We start from the raw sequence: 12,864 nt of genomic DNA, 5'->3' as shown, positions 1-12,864 counted from the left end.
GGGATATTGTAGGTATTTATCTAGGTATTGGACAGCATCACACCGAGTAGAATGGAGCAGCAGTCGTTTTGATGGATAATGTTTACCCATCAAACTTTTATTGATAAGTTCACATGAGTTCAATCGATTATTTAAAAGAAAATAATATTTGATAAAATAATACATTTTCAAAAGAAGTTGTTAATTTGTTGATTTATGCTTAGTTGTCACGCACCAAAAATAGCCAATGTACAAGCTCACAACTCGTTGGCTATGCAACACGTTGTGAGCTTGTTGTATAAATACATAAATATGAATAAGGCATAATTTGTCAGAATTAATTGTGTGTGTGTGTATGTCCTCAGCCTTGGACATTTCTATGCAGCCGTTGTAAGGCACATGAAGGAACTTGAAAGGAATGTGAGAAACATGTACACCAGCCCGCAGACTGCTCATCTTTATATTCTGTTCCTGCACAGTTGCAGTTATTCCACATTCCACATCTATCAGTGACGGCCTCATTTAGACAGCCCAGTCCTTTCTATACGAGCTGCAAACCATCCCCATCCATCTCTGTCTCTTACAGGAGTTTTCAACTCAAGACCCAAAAGATTAATGTTGTTTCCCTGGGACCCAAACCCACAATAATACATTATGAATTAACCACTTTTAAGCCCTTATTTCTAAAACAGTGAAAACTTATTTTCTGCTATTTCTTTTTTACAATTCGATACGTTTCATGGATTTTCTTGTGTGGCACATTTCTGTGGAGTGAGATAGTGGGGGTGGGGTGGTGGTGGCTTGAGGGGTTTCTCTCACTATGGTGACAGGTCTAGTTAGCGAGGGTGCTCAGGGTGGGACAGAATGCCGGGCCTCTGCTTTCACTGTTGACATAAAGGAATGAGGGCAGTGGAGCGAAGGGAGGCAGGTGTCAGTGAAATACTCACACACACAAAATTACACTATTTACAGTATTATTGTGTGTATGTAGTGCCTTAACCAGCGGCAGTGGCTCCCCACCTGGTTTTCCTCCACTGTCGGTGTGTGTGAATGTATGGGTGAAGGTAATGCACGTTGTAAATCGCTTTAATGTGCCATTTACCATTTTACAATTTAGACATTTAGCAGATGTTCTTATCCAGAGTGACTTACAAAAAGCAAGGTAATCACATTCTAATCTAATGTCTCTAATGCATATAGAGAGTGTAGTGCGCCAAGAAACTAGGATCAACAGTAAACCAAGAACCTAGCTTCAGTCTAAACAATATAATATCCAAAACATAATCTGTACATTGAAACTATAGGATACCAGGCAGGTAAACAAAGAACATAGGATCTGTCTAAATAACATTGTGGTAAAAAAACTAAAATAAGCCTAAGTAACAAAAACACGTGAACAATTGACCACGGTATATCTGCACGGTCGTCATATCTAGGTTCGTCATATCTAGGTTAAGTACTAAGGGCGGAGGTGGAGTCTGAATAGTTGAGTCTTCAGATTACGACGGAAAACTGGGAGTGGTTCTTCAGTTCTCCTCCGTGTCCGTCTCTCCCCCAGATGTTCCTGACAGTGTACCAACCTCATTAACATGTCTATCTCTCCATTCGTTCATTCCCGCAGATGTTCCTGACAGTGTACCTCAGTAACAATGACCAGCATTTTACTGAGGTGCCCGTCACCCCGGAGACGTTGTGCCGGGACGTGGTGGAGCTGTGCAAGGAGCCGGGAGAGACGGACTGCCACCTGGCCGAGATGTGGCGAGGCTCCGGTGAGTGGAGGCGGTGGTGGATAGCCTGTCCCTTTTGTCACCTATACCAGTGGTTCTCAAACGTTTTCATGTCAAGGACTCCCAAATTGATATGTATTTGGCCGCCGACCCCCATCTGAAAATATTTTGTGCCAGGGACCCCCAGAAGAGAAGATTTATGTAAAATAGGAATAAAAAATGTCCAAATATTTTTTATATATTTCAAATGTTTTCAAAAATAGCAGATGTTCAAGCTTGTGAGCTTGTATATCTGCTATTTTTTGAATTGCCAACGTATAAATGGATAAAGTGGTTAAAATGATTGTCATGCTGTATTAACACATTTTGCTGGGGACCCCCTGGAGCCCCCTCAAGGACCCCTGGGGGTCCTCGGACCCCACTTTGAGAACCAATGACCTATACTATACTTGACGTTTTTACACGACAAAATGAAACCCATGGATTAAAGTCTATGACTATTTACAGTCATTTGGATACCATGGAAGCCAGCATGTCTTCTATGGAAGCATGTTGCTCACCGAAAATGGCTTCGGTTATTATTTATTTCAAGATTAAATAGTGTTTTAATTGGAACTAGCAATAGAATGTTCAGAAGCGTCTTTATTAATAATAATCAATTTTATTTATATTGCACTTTAAATGTTAAGCAAATCTCAAAGTGCTATGCAAAATAAAAACATTTACATAAAAACAACACAAAAATGTATAAAAAATAAAACCCTAATGGTCTCGGAGATTTCATAAAAGCAAAGGTTAAAGTCTCAATCTGCGATTTCTTTAACTGGTTGGCTCTATGAGAACAGCAGGAACATAATAACATGACAATAAATAATTCTACATATTGTAATTGTTGAGAAAACGGAGCACTAGTGTGGGACGACTCCTTTCACGCTGTCCCACAAATCCCACATTTCAGTCGTGAGATTTTATTTTTACTTTAATCCATGGTTAACCACAAGATGTTCAGTTGTGGGTCTTTCGTCTGCTTGTGAAATTGTATTAGTATAACAAAAGAGATGGGAGGATCACACAGAAACTGAAGTGTCTCCAAATTAACTCCGTCGAGACGACACAAACATACAGACACACACACGTGCAGTCAAACATCTATGGCACTGAATCCCAACCTTTTGTGGATCAGGGCTCACCTGGACATCGTTCAAGTGTTCGCGGACAGGGACCGCCCATCTGACCACAGATCAATCGATTGTGTTCCGGTGAGGATCAATTGAACTAACACTTCCTAGTTATCGGTATCACAATGAACATTTTTTTCAAGGTTTTAAAGACAACATACCATTACTTTTTCTTTTTTACATCAATAAACTCTTAGTGTTTTGGCAATTATTTGGGCAGCCATGGCCATTATTTTCAAGGCCCACCAGTGGGCCCCGACCCATAGGTTTAGAATCACTGGTCTGTGGGCTCCGTCTCAGGTAAGGGGGAGGAGGAGGGTTCAAGCCCCTCCCCCAATCCTTTGATGCTCACTCAGGAAGTGAAGTATGCACAATCACAACTCAAGGACCTGGGCTTCACAGCCGTTGCCATGACAACGCTGGCATAAGTGCGTGAGGAGAGCGCCAGCCAATCTGCTCAAGTGTTTCCACAAGACGAAGAAATTGTCAAGGACCCCCCCCCCCCCCCAAAAAAAAAGGAGAAAATGAATAAGAATGAGACCACTGATGGCTTTACCATTTTGGTGTTTATCAGACACTCTTACCCAGAGTGACTTACAATAGGCAAGGTGAATAATCACATACATAGAATGCAGAGAGAATGAAGTGCCTCCAGAAAGTAGGATACCAGGTATTGAACCTATCATCAGTCTAAACAGCCTGCTATCTAAATAACAATCTGTACATTTGAATCTACAGGATACCAGGTAAACCATGAACCGAGCATTGGTCTAAACAATATGTTATCTAAATAACAATCTGAACATTGAAAGTATAGGATATCAAGCAAACAATGAACCTGGCATCTGTCTTGGTAACATGCTATCTAAATCTTAACATTTGCGGTCATGAAAACAAACCCTAAGAAACAAAGCTTGATTGATTGATTGATGTACTTTATTTAGTAAGACATGAGAATAACAGTACGTGGAAGTACACATTCACAATACAAGGTCTACTAAACTGGAAGTCTCATAAAGCACTAAGCTTGTTTAAAATGAGATACCCACGCACACAAATCATGATGCTTGAGAACAAGTGACCAAGATGTACGTCTTCATTGTAGCCATTGTCTTGGTCAGTCACTAGCATCAATTGAGAGAGAGAGAGAGAGAGAGAGAGAAGGTGGCTAGAACAGGGAAAGTGAAGTGCTAGGGGGGGGTGAGGTGGAGTCTAAAGAGATAAGCCATCAGACCCCCCCCCACCCCCCACCTCCTCCCTTAAAAGGTTTTCCAATTTACACCCGTTTTCTTTTAACACAACAGTCAGCATTACCTGAACTCTTGCGGAAAATAAACCAATCTTTTCAAATCAAAATGCAATTATTATCAATATAATGATAATTACACAATAATTCCAAACTGTGTTTTTTTTTTTTTTATCTCAAGGTCCAAATAATCCTCACTCAGCTGTTATGTGTTGGTCCATTTGTTTAATGAAAAAGGCAGTAGTAATGAGGCTGAATGATGAGCTCTCTGGGCTCGGTAGCCAAAATAATGTATAATAGACGGCGGCCGTTTTCCCCCGAGGCCGTTCCTCATGAAGATGCAGTGCGTTTGGACGGGTGTCCCGTTGAAATTAATACTCTGGCTGAATGTAGGCCGGCACAGGCAGGCTGGTGCGGTCCGACAGCATTCACAAAGCACGCTTCTTCACCTACACACACAACCGTAGCATTGTCTTGTGTAGTGTGTGTGTGTGTGTGTGCATCAGTGGTGGAAATAGTACTCAAATGTTTTACTTTAAGTAAAAGTATCAATACTGCAATGTAGAAGTGCTCTGTCACAAATAAAAGCCTGGTGTTCAAAATGCACTTGAGTAAAAGTACAAAAGTATTGGTATCAAAATGTGCTTAAAGTACCAAACGTTAAAGTACTGAAATGTTTGAAAATAGCAGATCTACAAGCTCACAACGCGTCGCGATGCGACGCGTTGTGAGCTTGTAGATCGGCTATTATCAAATAGCCTAGGTATAAGATAGGGCTAAAGTGGTTAATTTATGTTTTATAATGTAACAACATTTTTCAAATAATTGCAGTGGAGTAAAAGTACAATATTTGCCTCTGATATGTAGTGGAGTAGAAGTAAAAGTATAGACAATTGGAAATACTCCAGTAAAGTAAAAGTACCTCAAAATTGTTCTTATGTACAGTACTTGAGTAAATGTACTTAGTTACTTACTACACCACTGGTGTACATGGATTATACCGGTGTCACTGTCTTCAATGTTTTTCTGTCCATGGACCCCTTAGCTGAGACAGGGATAAAACAGGCACCCCTTACATACTGTATAAAATTGTGTCGCAGATTATACTTTTTCATAGATTTCATAGATATGCTGTTTTGTCCAAATGTTTGGCCAAGATTTGGCGGCCCGCCTATAGTAACTCTGAGGAGCCCCTAGGGGTCCCGGACCCCCTGTTGAAGACCATTGGATTAAAGATTTCACTCGCCACGGCTGAGTTCAGTCATTTTAGATTAAAAGTGTATTTGGATGGGTCAAACTATCAATCTATACATGTTCTACTGCTTTAAATTTAAATTGTGAATTGATTTTCAGAAGCATCTTCCATAAAACCCTAATGGCAATTGGGTTATGTCATAAAAGCGAAGGTTAAAGCCTCAATCTGCAATTTCTTTAACTGGTTGGCTGAACATAGGTTTACCACATCATCGGTACTTTAAATACAAATCTTAAAGGTCCACAAAGAACATTCTGACTCATAGCGTCACGATAGCGTCTCACAGCTGATACAAACGATATATTAGAAAAAGTATAATTTGTCTAGAGTCTGGAGATTGTTGTGGTTTGGTTTAGGTCAGGACCTGAGTCCGCCATTTGAGGATCCCTAGTTTAGAATGATACCATCATAGTTCTACATCATTGGTTCTCAAAGTGGAGTCCGGGAACCCCCAGGGGTCCTTGAGGGAGTTCCAGGGGGTCCCCAGCTAAATGATAGATGGTAAGGAACCAAATGGACCCTACATTGGTTCCATTTTTACTCTCTCAGAGTTAAATTGACATTGTTTTTACAATATAAATTGGGGTCCCAGAGATAGAAATGCCATTACATGGGGGTCCCTAGCCCTAATGGATGTCAAACTGGGGGGTCCTCGAAATTAAAATGTTTGAGAATCACTGCTAGAGCTGTAAAAATCTTCTCTTATGGGGGTCTCTGGCATATCTTTGCAAATGGGGGTCCGCAGGCTAATATAGTATTAATTTGGGGGTCCTTGACATAAAAAAGTTTGAGAACTACTATTCTACATATTGTGCCAATGGGCTCTATGCACAGCAGCCATATTGGAAAGAAATTGGGCCTCTTCTGACTTCCTTCACAGGTGTTACCAATGATACTAATGAAGGCTCTGTTCCATTCTGGTCAAACAGAGTCAGGGTGCTGATATTGTGCATGTTGGCTCACTAGAAATACTAGTGGTTCTCAAAGTGTGGTCCAGGCACCCTCATGGTTCCTTGAGAGGGTGTAACTCTGAGAGTGTACAAATGGAACCAAATGGACCCTCCCGGGTCCATTTGGTTCCACTTGTACACTCTCAGAGTTATGGGGGTCCTTGAAATGAAAAAAGTTTGAGAACCACTGCATGTGCTACACTAAATGGAACAGAGCCTTCATTAGTGTCATTGGTGGTAACACCTGTGAAGGAAGCAAGGAAGGGGCCCAATTTCTGTCCAATATGGCTGCTGTGCATAGAGCCTATTGTTTAGGAAACACCAAAGCCATAATCCTAACAGCAGACCTGCTCTTATGATGTCGTTTATTGTATTTGCTCTTCTGTGTGTCCTGAGTGCAGAGCGTCCCGTAGGCGATGGGGAGAGGATGCTGGATGTGCTGCAGCGATGGGGGCAGCACCGGGCCGAGGTCCGCTTCTTCCTGCGGCACGACCGAGCCCCCAGCAGGGAATCCGGTAAGTGTCCACCTCTGTGTACACACCAGTGTTGATTTCATCGACTAAAACTATGACGAAAAATTCGCGCTGTGAGCTTGTAGATCGGCTATTTTCAGCATGCAACCAAGCGTAAAATCGGCCATTACGACGCCATCAAGGCACCGCCAAGATACATTTTAGTCGACTAAATCAACTGTATATTTAGTCGACTAAAATCTCATGATATTTAGTCGACTAAAACTAGACAAAAAGCAAAGAATTTCAGATGACTAAAATATGACTAAAACTAAATGGAATTTGATTCAAAAGGCTATGACTAAAACTAAATCAACATTTGGTGTCAAAATCCACACTGGTACACACACACACACACACACACACACACACACACACACACACACACACACACACACACACACACACCTACACATAGGGTTGGGATCCGGAACCGGATCCAACATTGAGGAACCGCAATCGGTTGCATCACATTTTGGAATCGTTTCCTGAACCGGTTTTATCACGCTGTCGGAGCTGGAATGTGGACTTCACGTCTACTATACGATTACAATACCGGTGGTTCTCAAACCGTTTTAATTTCAAAGACCCCCATAACACACGTACACCTGCTAATAGGTGAGACACACCTGATAATAGGTCAGACACACCTGATAATAGGTCAGAGACAAGGTTCCAGACGAGCAGACCTGTCTTGCATAAGAAGCTGACTCTTAAAGGAAAAATACATTTGACACCTGGTCCGTCGGCTCCTGGGATTCCTCGAACGTTGTATACACAGTACACACACACGCACACACGCACACTCACTGCAGGTGGGATCATGTGGGAAAGGTGTATTACATAACTTTCCAATCGTACAGCTGTGGAGCATGTATCCTACAGGACCCCCTCTAGATCCAGACATGGATTTTTATGAACAGGCTTCAAATTCCCCACCAAGCCTCATTTAGCCTGAATGTTAGAGGCATGGAGTCAGAGGAGAAGTGTCCCAGTAGAGGTGCAACACTTAATCCAACTAATCAATTTAATCCATTTTAATAATAATAATATGTAAACGATTAAAAAAACAAATCTGTTAATAATCTATGCTTATTTCGGGCGCGTCATTATAAGAAAAAAGAAAAGCTCATACTTTTTTCTAGATAGTAAAAATAGCAGATCTAACAAGCTCACAACTCCTTGCTTTGTGAAATGTGAGCTTGTAGATAGGGTAGTTTATTTCACAAATTTAGCATGACACCGCTGTGCAACAAAGTATAAAATAGGGCTCAAATGGAAAAAAGAAATGAACAAAAAAAACTGTCTCGATTATTCGATTAATCAAAAAAGTAATCGATGGAATAATTATTAAGGAAATAATTGATAGTTGCAGTCCTAGGATGTCCCAGCAACATTGCCATAAGCCTGCTACTTTTCAGTTTTCTTAGAATTACAGATAGAAAGCCTAGTATTTTAGTCCCGCTCTATCCTGTCCGGTTGCATAACTAAGCCCTCTTACCCCCCTCAGAGCTTGAGTCTGGAGCAGGGATTAGATGCCTGTTTTCTTTTCCTGTTATCTTAGCCTGCTCTTGTTTTCCCACACGGTTAGCTCAGCTCAGCTCAGCCGCTACAACACAGCCGGGTGTCAGTCAGGTTGTTCTTTTACAAACGTCTGGTGTGCTTTTTCTGAACTGCGTTACGCACATGGATCATCGTGGCGTGTTTATGGCGCTAACCGTGTACTAATCGATCTATGCCGCTGTTAAGTACTAATTTTAATAACTCAACTTAACTTCAGTTTTTTAGAGTCACATCCCAAGTTTACACTGTGTATAAAAAAAAAAGTGGGTGAAATTATTTTGTGCATGCTTCCCATGAACTGCAGTAACATTTTAAATAAACAATAAGATAAACAAAGTCTTTTGCACACCTGATTACAAGGCTCAGCGACAGGTGTGTGTATAGGTGGAGCAGCAACGTGTAAGGAGCAGGAGACGCCCACACACTTCTGTCTTCGCTTGCTCAATAAAGAAACATATGTATTAAATGTGCAACGTTTCGGTCAAAAGACCTGAGGAAGGTCTGCAAATTTAGTAAGTGTTTATTTATTGAGTAAGCGAAGACGATGTGCGGGTGTCTCCTTCTCCTTTAAATAAGCAATAAGAAAAAGAGCTCAAGTAAGAGCAAAAACATCAAATACGTAGTGTACGGCAGAGTTGTGTGTACAAATAAAAGACATATCTAATGGCAGCAGATATCAAATATGCAAAATAATAATAGACGCCATGTTGGGTGCTGTGGTTTCCTTGAGCAGGTGGACTAAGCTTGTTCTTGTTGGCTGCAGAGCTGCAGCTAATAAGTGTTCTCATGCGTCTCCCTTTGAAGGCTTAATATGGTCTGGTCTCGCTGACTGACAGAGTGTCAACACACGTATGTAACGTATGTCAAAGGGTCGCTGCTCAAAGCCATTATGTAAGTTTAAAGGGGCTTTGTTCAACGGGCCACGGTGCTCCAGAGGGTCTGCGTTCTGCTCCACCGACTCCCTAAGACCCCTCCCGACGTGTTAACCCATTAAGACCTGAAGCCAATTCTAAAAATGTCTTTACAGTCTTAACAGTTTTATGAAAAACGTACGTTGTTATATCAGTGGTGCTCAAACCTTTTCATGTCAAGGACCCCTCAAAATGATATGTATTTGGCCGTGGACCCCCATCTCAAACTATTTTGTTCCACTGACCCCCAGAAGCAAAGATTTGAGTTAAAAAATGTTCGCTTTAAAAAATATTTATTTCAAAGATTTGCGCAAATTCACGATTTTTCAAAAATAGCAGATCTACAAGCTCACAGCGCGTCACTTCGTGCCGCGCTGTGAGGGTGTAGATCTGCTATTTTTGAATAGCCAATGCAAAAAAACTAAAATGACACAGATGCTTTCCCGGTTTGAATGGGCTAATAACCTGGATCAACAACATACGTGCTCCACAGACACGTGGAACGTACGCACACGCAACACACACACCCCCACACACACACACACACACACACATACAGACAGACACACAAAGGGAGCGGCCTGCTGAGTTGTAGGTTAAATCCCTTTGGAGATTATGACGGGTCTGAAGACGACACTGATCTCTTTGTGTGTCCCCGAGAAGAACTGAAGCTCTAAAGCTGCTTCACACAAGCCAGTCTGTGTTTGTCTAAACTCCTGTTGACCTCTGACCCCTTGCGGAGCCGGCCTAAAGAGGACTGGCTATACACACCTAGGTGTGTTTAGACCGAGGAGGGAGGGATGGGGGGAGAGAGAGACAGAGAGAGAGAGAAAGAGAAGAGAAGCTTCCTGACACTTTTGTGACAGCCTTCTGTGAAGGCAAACTTGTTTGTTTTGTCTCCGCGTTTGCTGGAGTTTCGAGTAGGGCCGGGCAATTAGCCCACAATATACGCAAATATATTATTTACAACCAATAACCGACTTAAATCTTGCTCGTGTAGGTTAAATTGAATAACCGGGAAGCAGATTATTATTATTATTTTTTTTAATAGTTTTTGATTATATTGATCGCTGCGGGAAAATGTTAATGACTGAGCGGGTGTTGTGTCGTTTTGCTGGCTACGCAGGAGGCTCCAGAAGCCTGGAGCCCAAGAGGAACGGAGTGAAGGCTCCTCCCGACCGAAGGATGGAGAATGGGGTGAGTCTACAACATACGTTTTACTTTACCTTTACAAATTCGTGACACTCATTTTCTAACCCTCAGGTCCTCAGAGTTACTATAGGGGGTCCGCCAAATCTTTGTGTGATGGGGAACATTAGCCGAAAATAGCCGATCTACAAGCTCACAACGCCTCGCGTTGCGAGGCGTTGTGAGCTTGTAGATCGGCTATTTTCGGTGAGTTGGTGTAGAGGGGGAAAAAGACCGAGTACAGAGCCAACGGTCAAGTTGACTAAATATTGAGGGTTTAAAAGGTTAACTGTCTCAAAATACACATTAGTATGAATCCAACATATTAATAGAAAATAAACATATTAATAGAAAATAAACGAACAAAATAACATTAATTTACACACCGATGATAGTGCTGTCAAACGAGTCTATGAAATCTATGAAAGCACAATTTTATAAAATATGTAGTAGGGGTCCCTGCTTCATCTCTCTCTCAGCTAAGGGGTCGTTGGCCTGAAAAACTGTTCTAACCCGTTAAGACCTGAGGCAAAAATCAGTAGTTCTCACGACACGTTCAAGATTTTTCAAAAATGTTCAACAATAGCAGAAGTACAAGCTCGCAGCGCGGCACAAAGTGACACGCTGTGAGCTTTGTATGTCTGCTAACGCAAAAATCTAAAATGACACAAGATGCTTTCCCGGTTTTAATGGGCTAATGTTCAAATGATACAGATAATAACATTTTGTTACGGCATGCCTCTGAAAGACGCTAGCCATCTATATGAGAGAGAGGGAGAGATAGAGAGAGAGAAAGTGTGTGTGTCTGTGTCCGGACCTAGTCTCTCAAACCGCTACATCGATCAGTGCCACATTTCTTGTTCACATACAGTATGTTTTATATCATTTAAAGAAAATGTGTTTAACATTTATTTTACAACTTAAGGCAATGGGGCTTGGATTTGCCTGATTCACACACACACACACACACACACACACACACACACACACACACACACACACACACACACACACACACACACACACACACACACACACACACGTATTTATATGATGACATCATCACTACTGAACATAGTTAAAACGTTCATCAACAAGTGTAAGTTAATGGGACAGATACAAAAAGCATAGGCAGGATAATGTAAATGGATGTGTTGTTACATTGTAAACATACATAAATACATTATAATATACATAATTCAACATTATACTTGATGCATTGTTGAAGTAGAGTGCACTCAGGCTTAAATGAATGCCTGCTAAGTCTCCAAAGATATTTATAGAACTCCAGGAAACCTAGGAGAGGGTCTTTCAGGCCCCGTTCCTGAAAGGTTCGCTTTTATGGTCAGTAAATCCTAGAGAGTGTGGAATTAAATAGTTAATACCATAATACATCCGATCCTCAGAAACATTTGTATTCTTGCACTATATAAAGTGCAAGAACATGAAGCATGACCAAAACAAACAAACACTGTACAATGTTTCAGACAGCGGTATATGAATGAGCATTTGTCTCTTTGTCCAGGTGGGGGCTCCCAGGATGGACATGACCCTGGCTGAGCTGCAGGAGATGGCTTCCAGACAGCAGCAACAGATAGACGCACAGCAGCAACTTCTGGCTTCCAAGGTACCATTTACAATTTAGGCATTTTTAGCAGATTTTATCCAGAGCGACTTACAATAAGCAAGGTAAACACATACATCAAATGCAGAGAGACAGTGTAGCGCCTCCGTAAACTAGGATCGCAGGTAAACCAAGAACCTAGCATCAGTGTAAACACCCTTGGTTCTCAAAGTGGGGTCCGGGGACCCCCAGGGGTCCATGGAGGGATACCAGGGGGTCCCCAGCTAAATAGTGTCTCAATCATTTTAACCACTTTAACCATACTTTATAGTTTGGCTGTTCAAAAATAGCAGATATTTTCAAAAATAGCAGATCTACAAGCTCATAAGCTCAATACATATCATTTTGGGGGTCCTTGACATGAAAAAGTTTGAGAACCACTGGGCTAAACAATAGACTATCAAAATAATATTATGCACATTGAAACAATAGGAAACCAGGTAAAAAAATTACCTAGCATCTGTCTAAAAATATAATCCTTTTAACATTGTGGTATTGAGAGAGAGAAAGAGAGAGACTGGCAAGAATGGGTAGATGGTGACGAGAGGAGATGAGGGAGGGGGGGGGGGGGTGGATTGGGTTGAGAAACGGGTGGACACGACCAAGGCAAAACGGCTGAAAGAGACGGATGAAAGTGTAAAAGCCGGCGAGGAGAGAAAGCAGAGAGACGGAGAGATTAAAGGAGGGGTGGAGAGGAACACAACAATCACAACAAAGTGGCTCAGATGGGG

At 41.6% G+C, this 12,864-nt stretch overlaps 1 protein-coding gene across 5 annotated transcripts in view; it reads left to right on the top strand.

Moving 5' to 3' along the window:
* Window positions 1-12,864, top strand: part of LOC311058937 (apoptosis-stimulating of p53 protein 2-like) — a 61,721-nt gene that overhangs the window by 18,061 nt on the left and 30,796 nt on the right. For all 5 annotated transcript variants that reach the window (XM_084076492.1, XM_084076493.1, XM_084076491.1 and 2 more), the window contains exons 3-6: window positions 1,601-1,748; window positions 6,737-6,850; window positions 10,448-10,518; window positions 12,035-12,136. In XM_084076492.1, the coding sequence (XP_083932618.1) occupies window positions 1,601-1,748; window positions 6,737-6,850; window positions 10,448-10,518; window positions 12,035-12,136 (435 nt within the window). The remainder of the gene's footprint in view (window positions 1-1,600; window positions 1,749-6,736; window positions 6,851-10,447; window positions 10,519-12,034; window positions 12,137-12,864) is intronic.

This window comes from Gymnoscopelus microlampas (genome assembly GCF_963454915.1).
Source record: "Gymnoscopelus microlampas genome assembly, chromosome: 13".
NCBI classification, from domain to species: domain Eukaryota; kingdom Metazoa; phylum Chordata; class Actinopteri; order Myctophiformes; family Myctophidae; genus Gymnoscopelus; species Gymnoscopelus microlampas.
The sequence above is the reverse complement of the archived record's forward strand: the minus strand, read 5'-3'. Positions and strand labels throughout refer to the sequence as shown.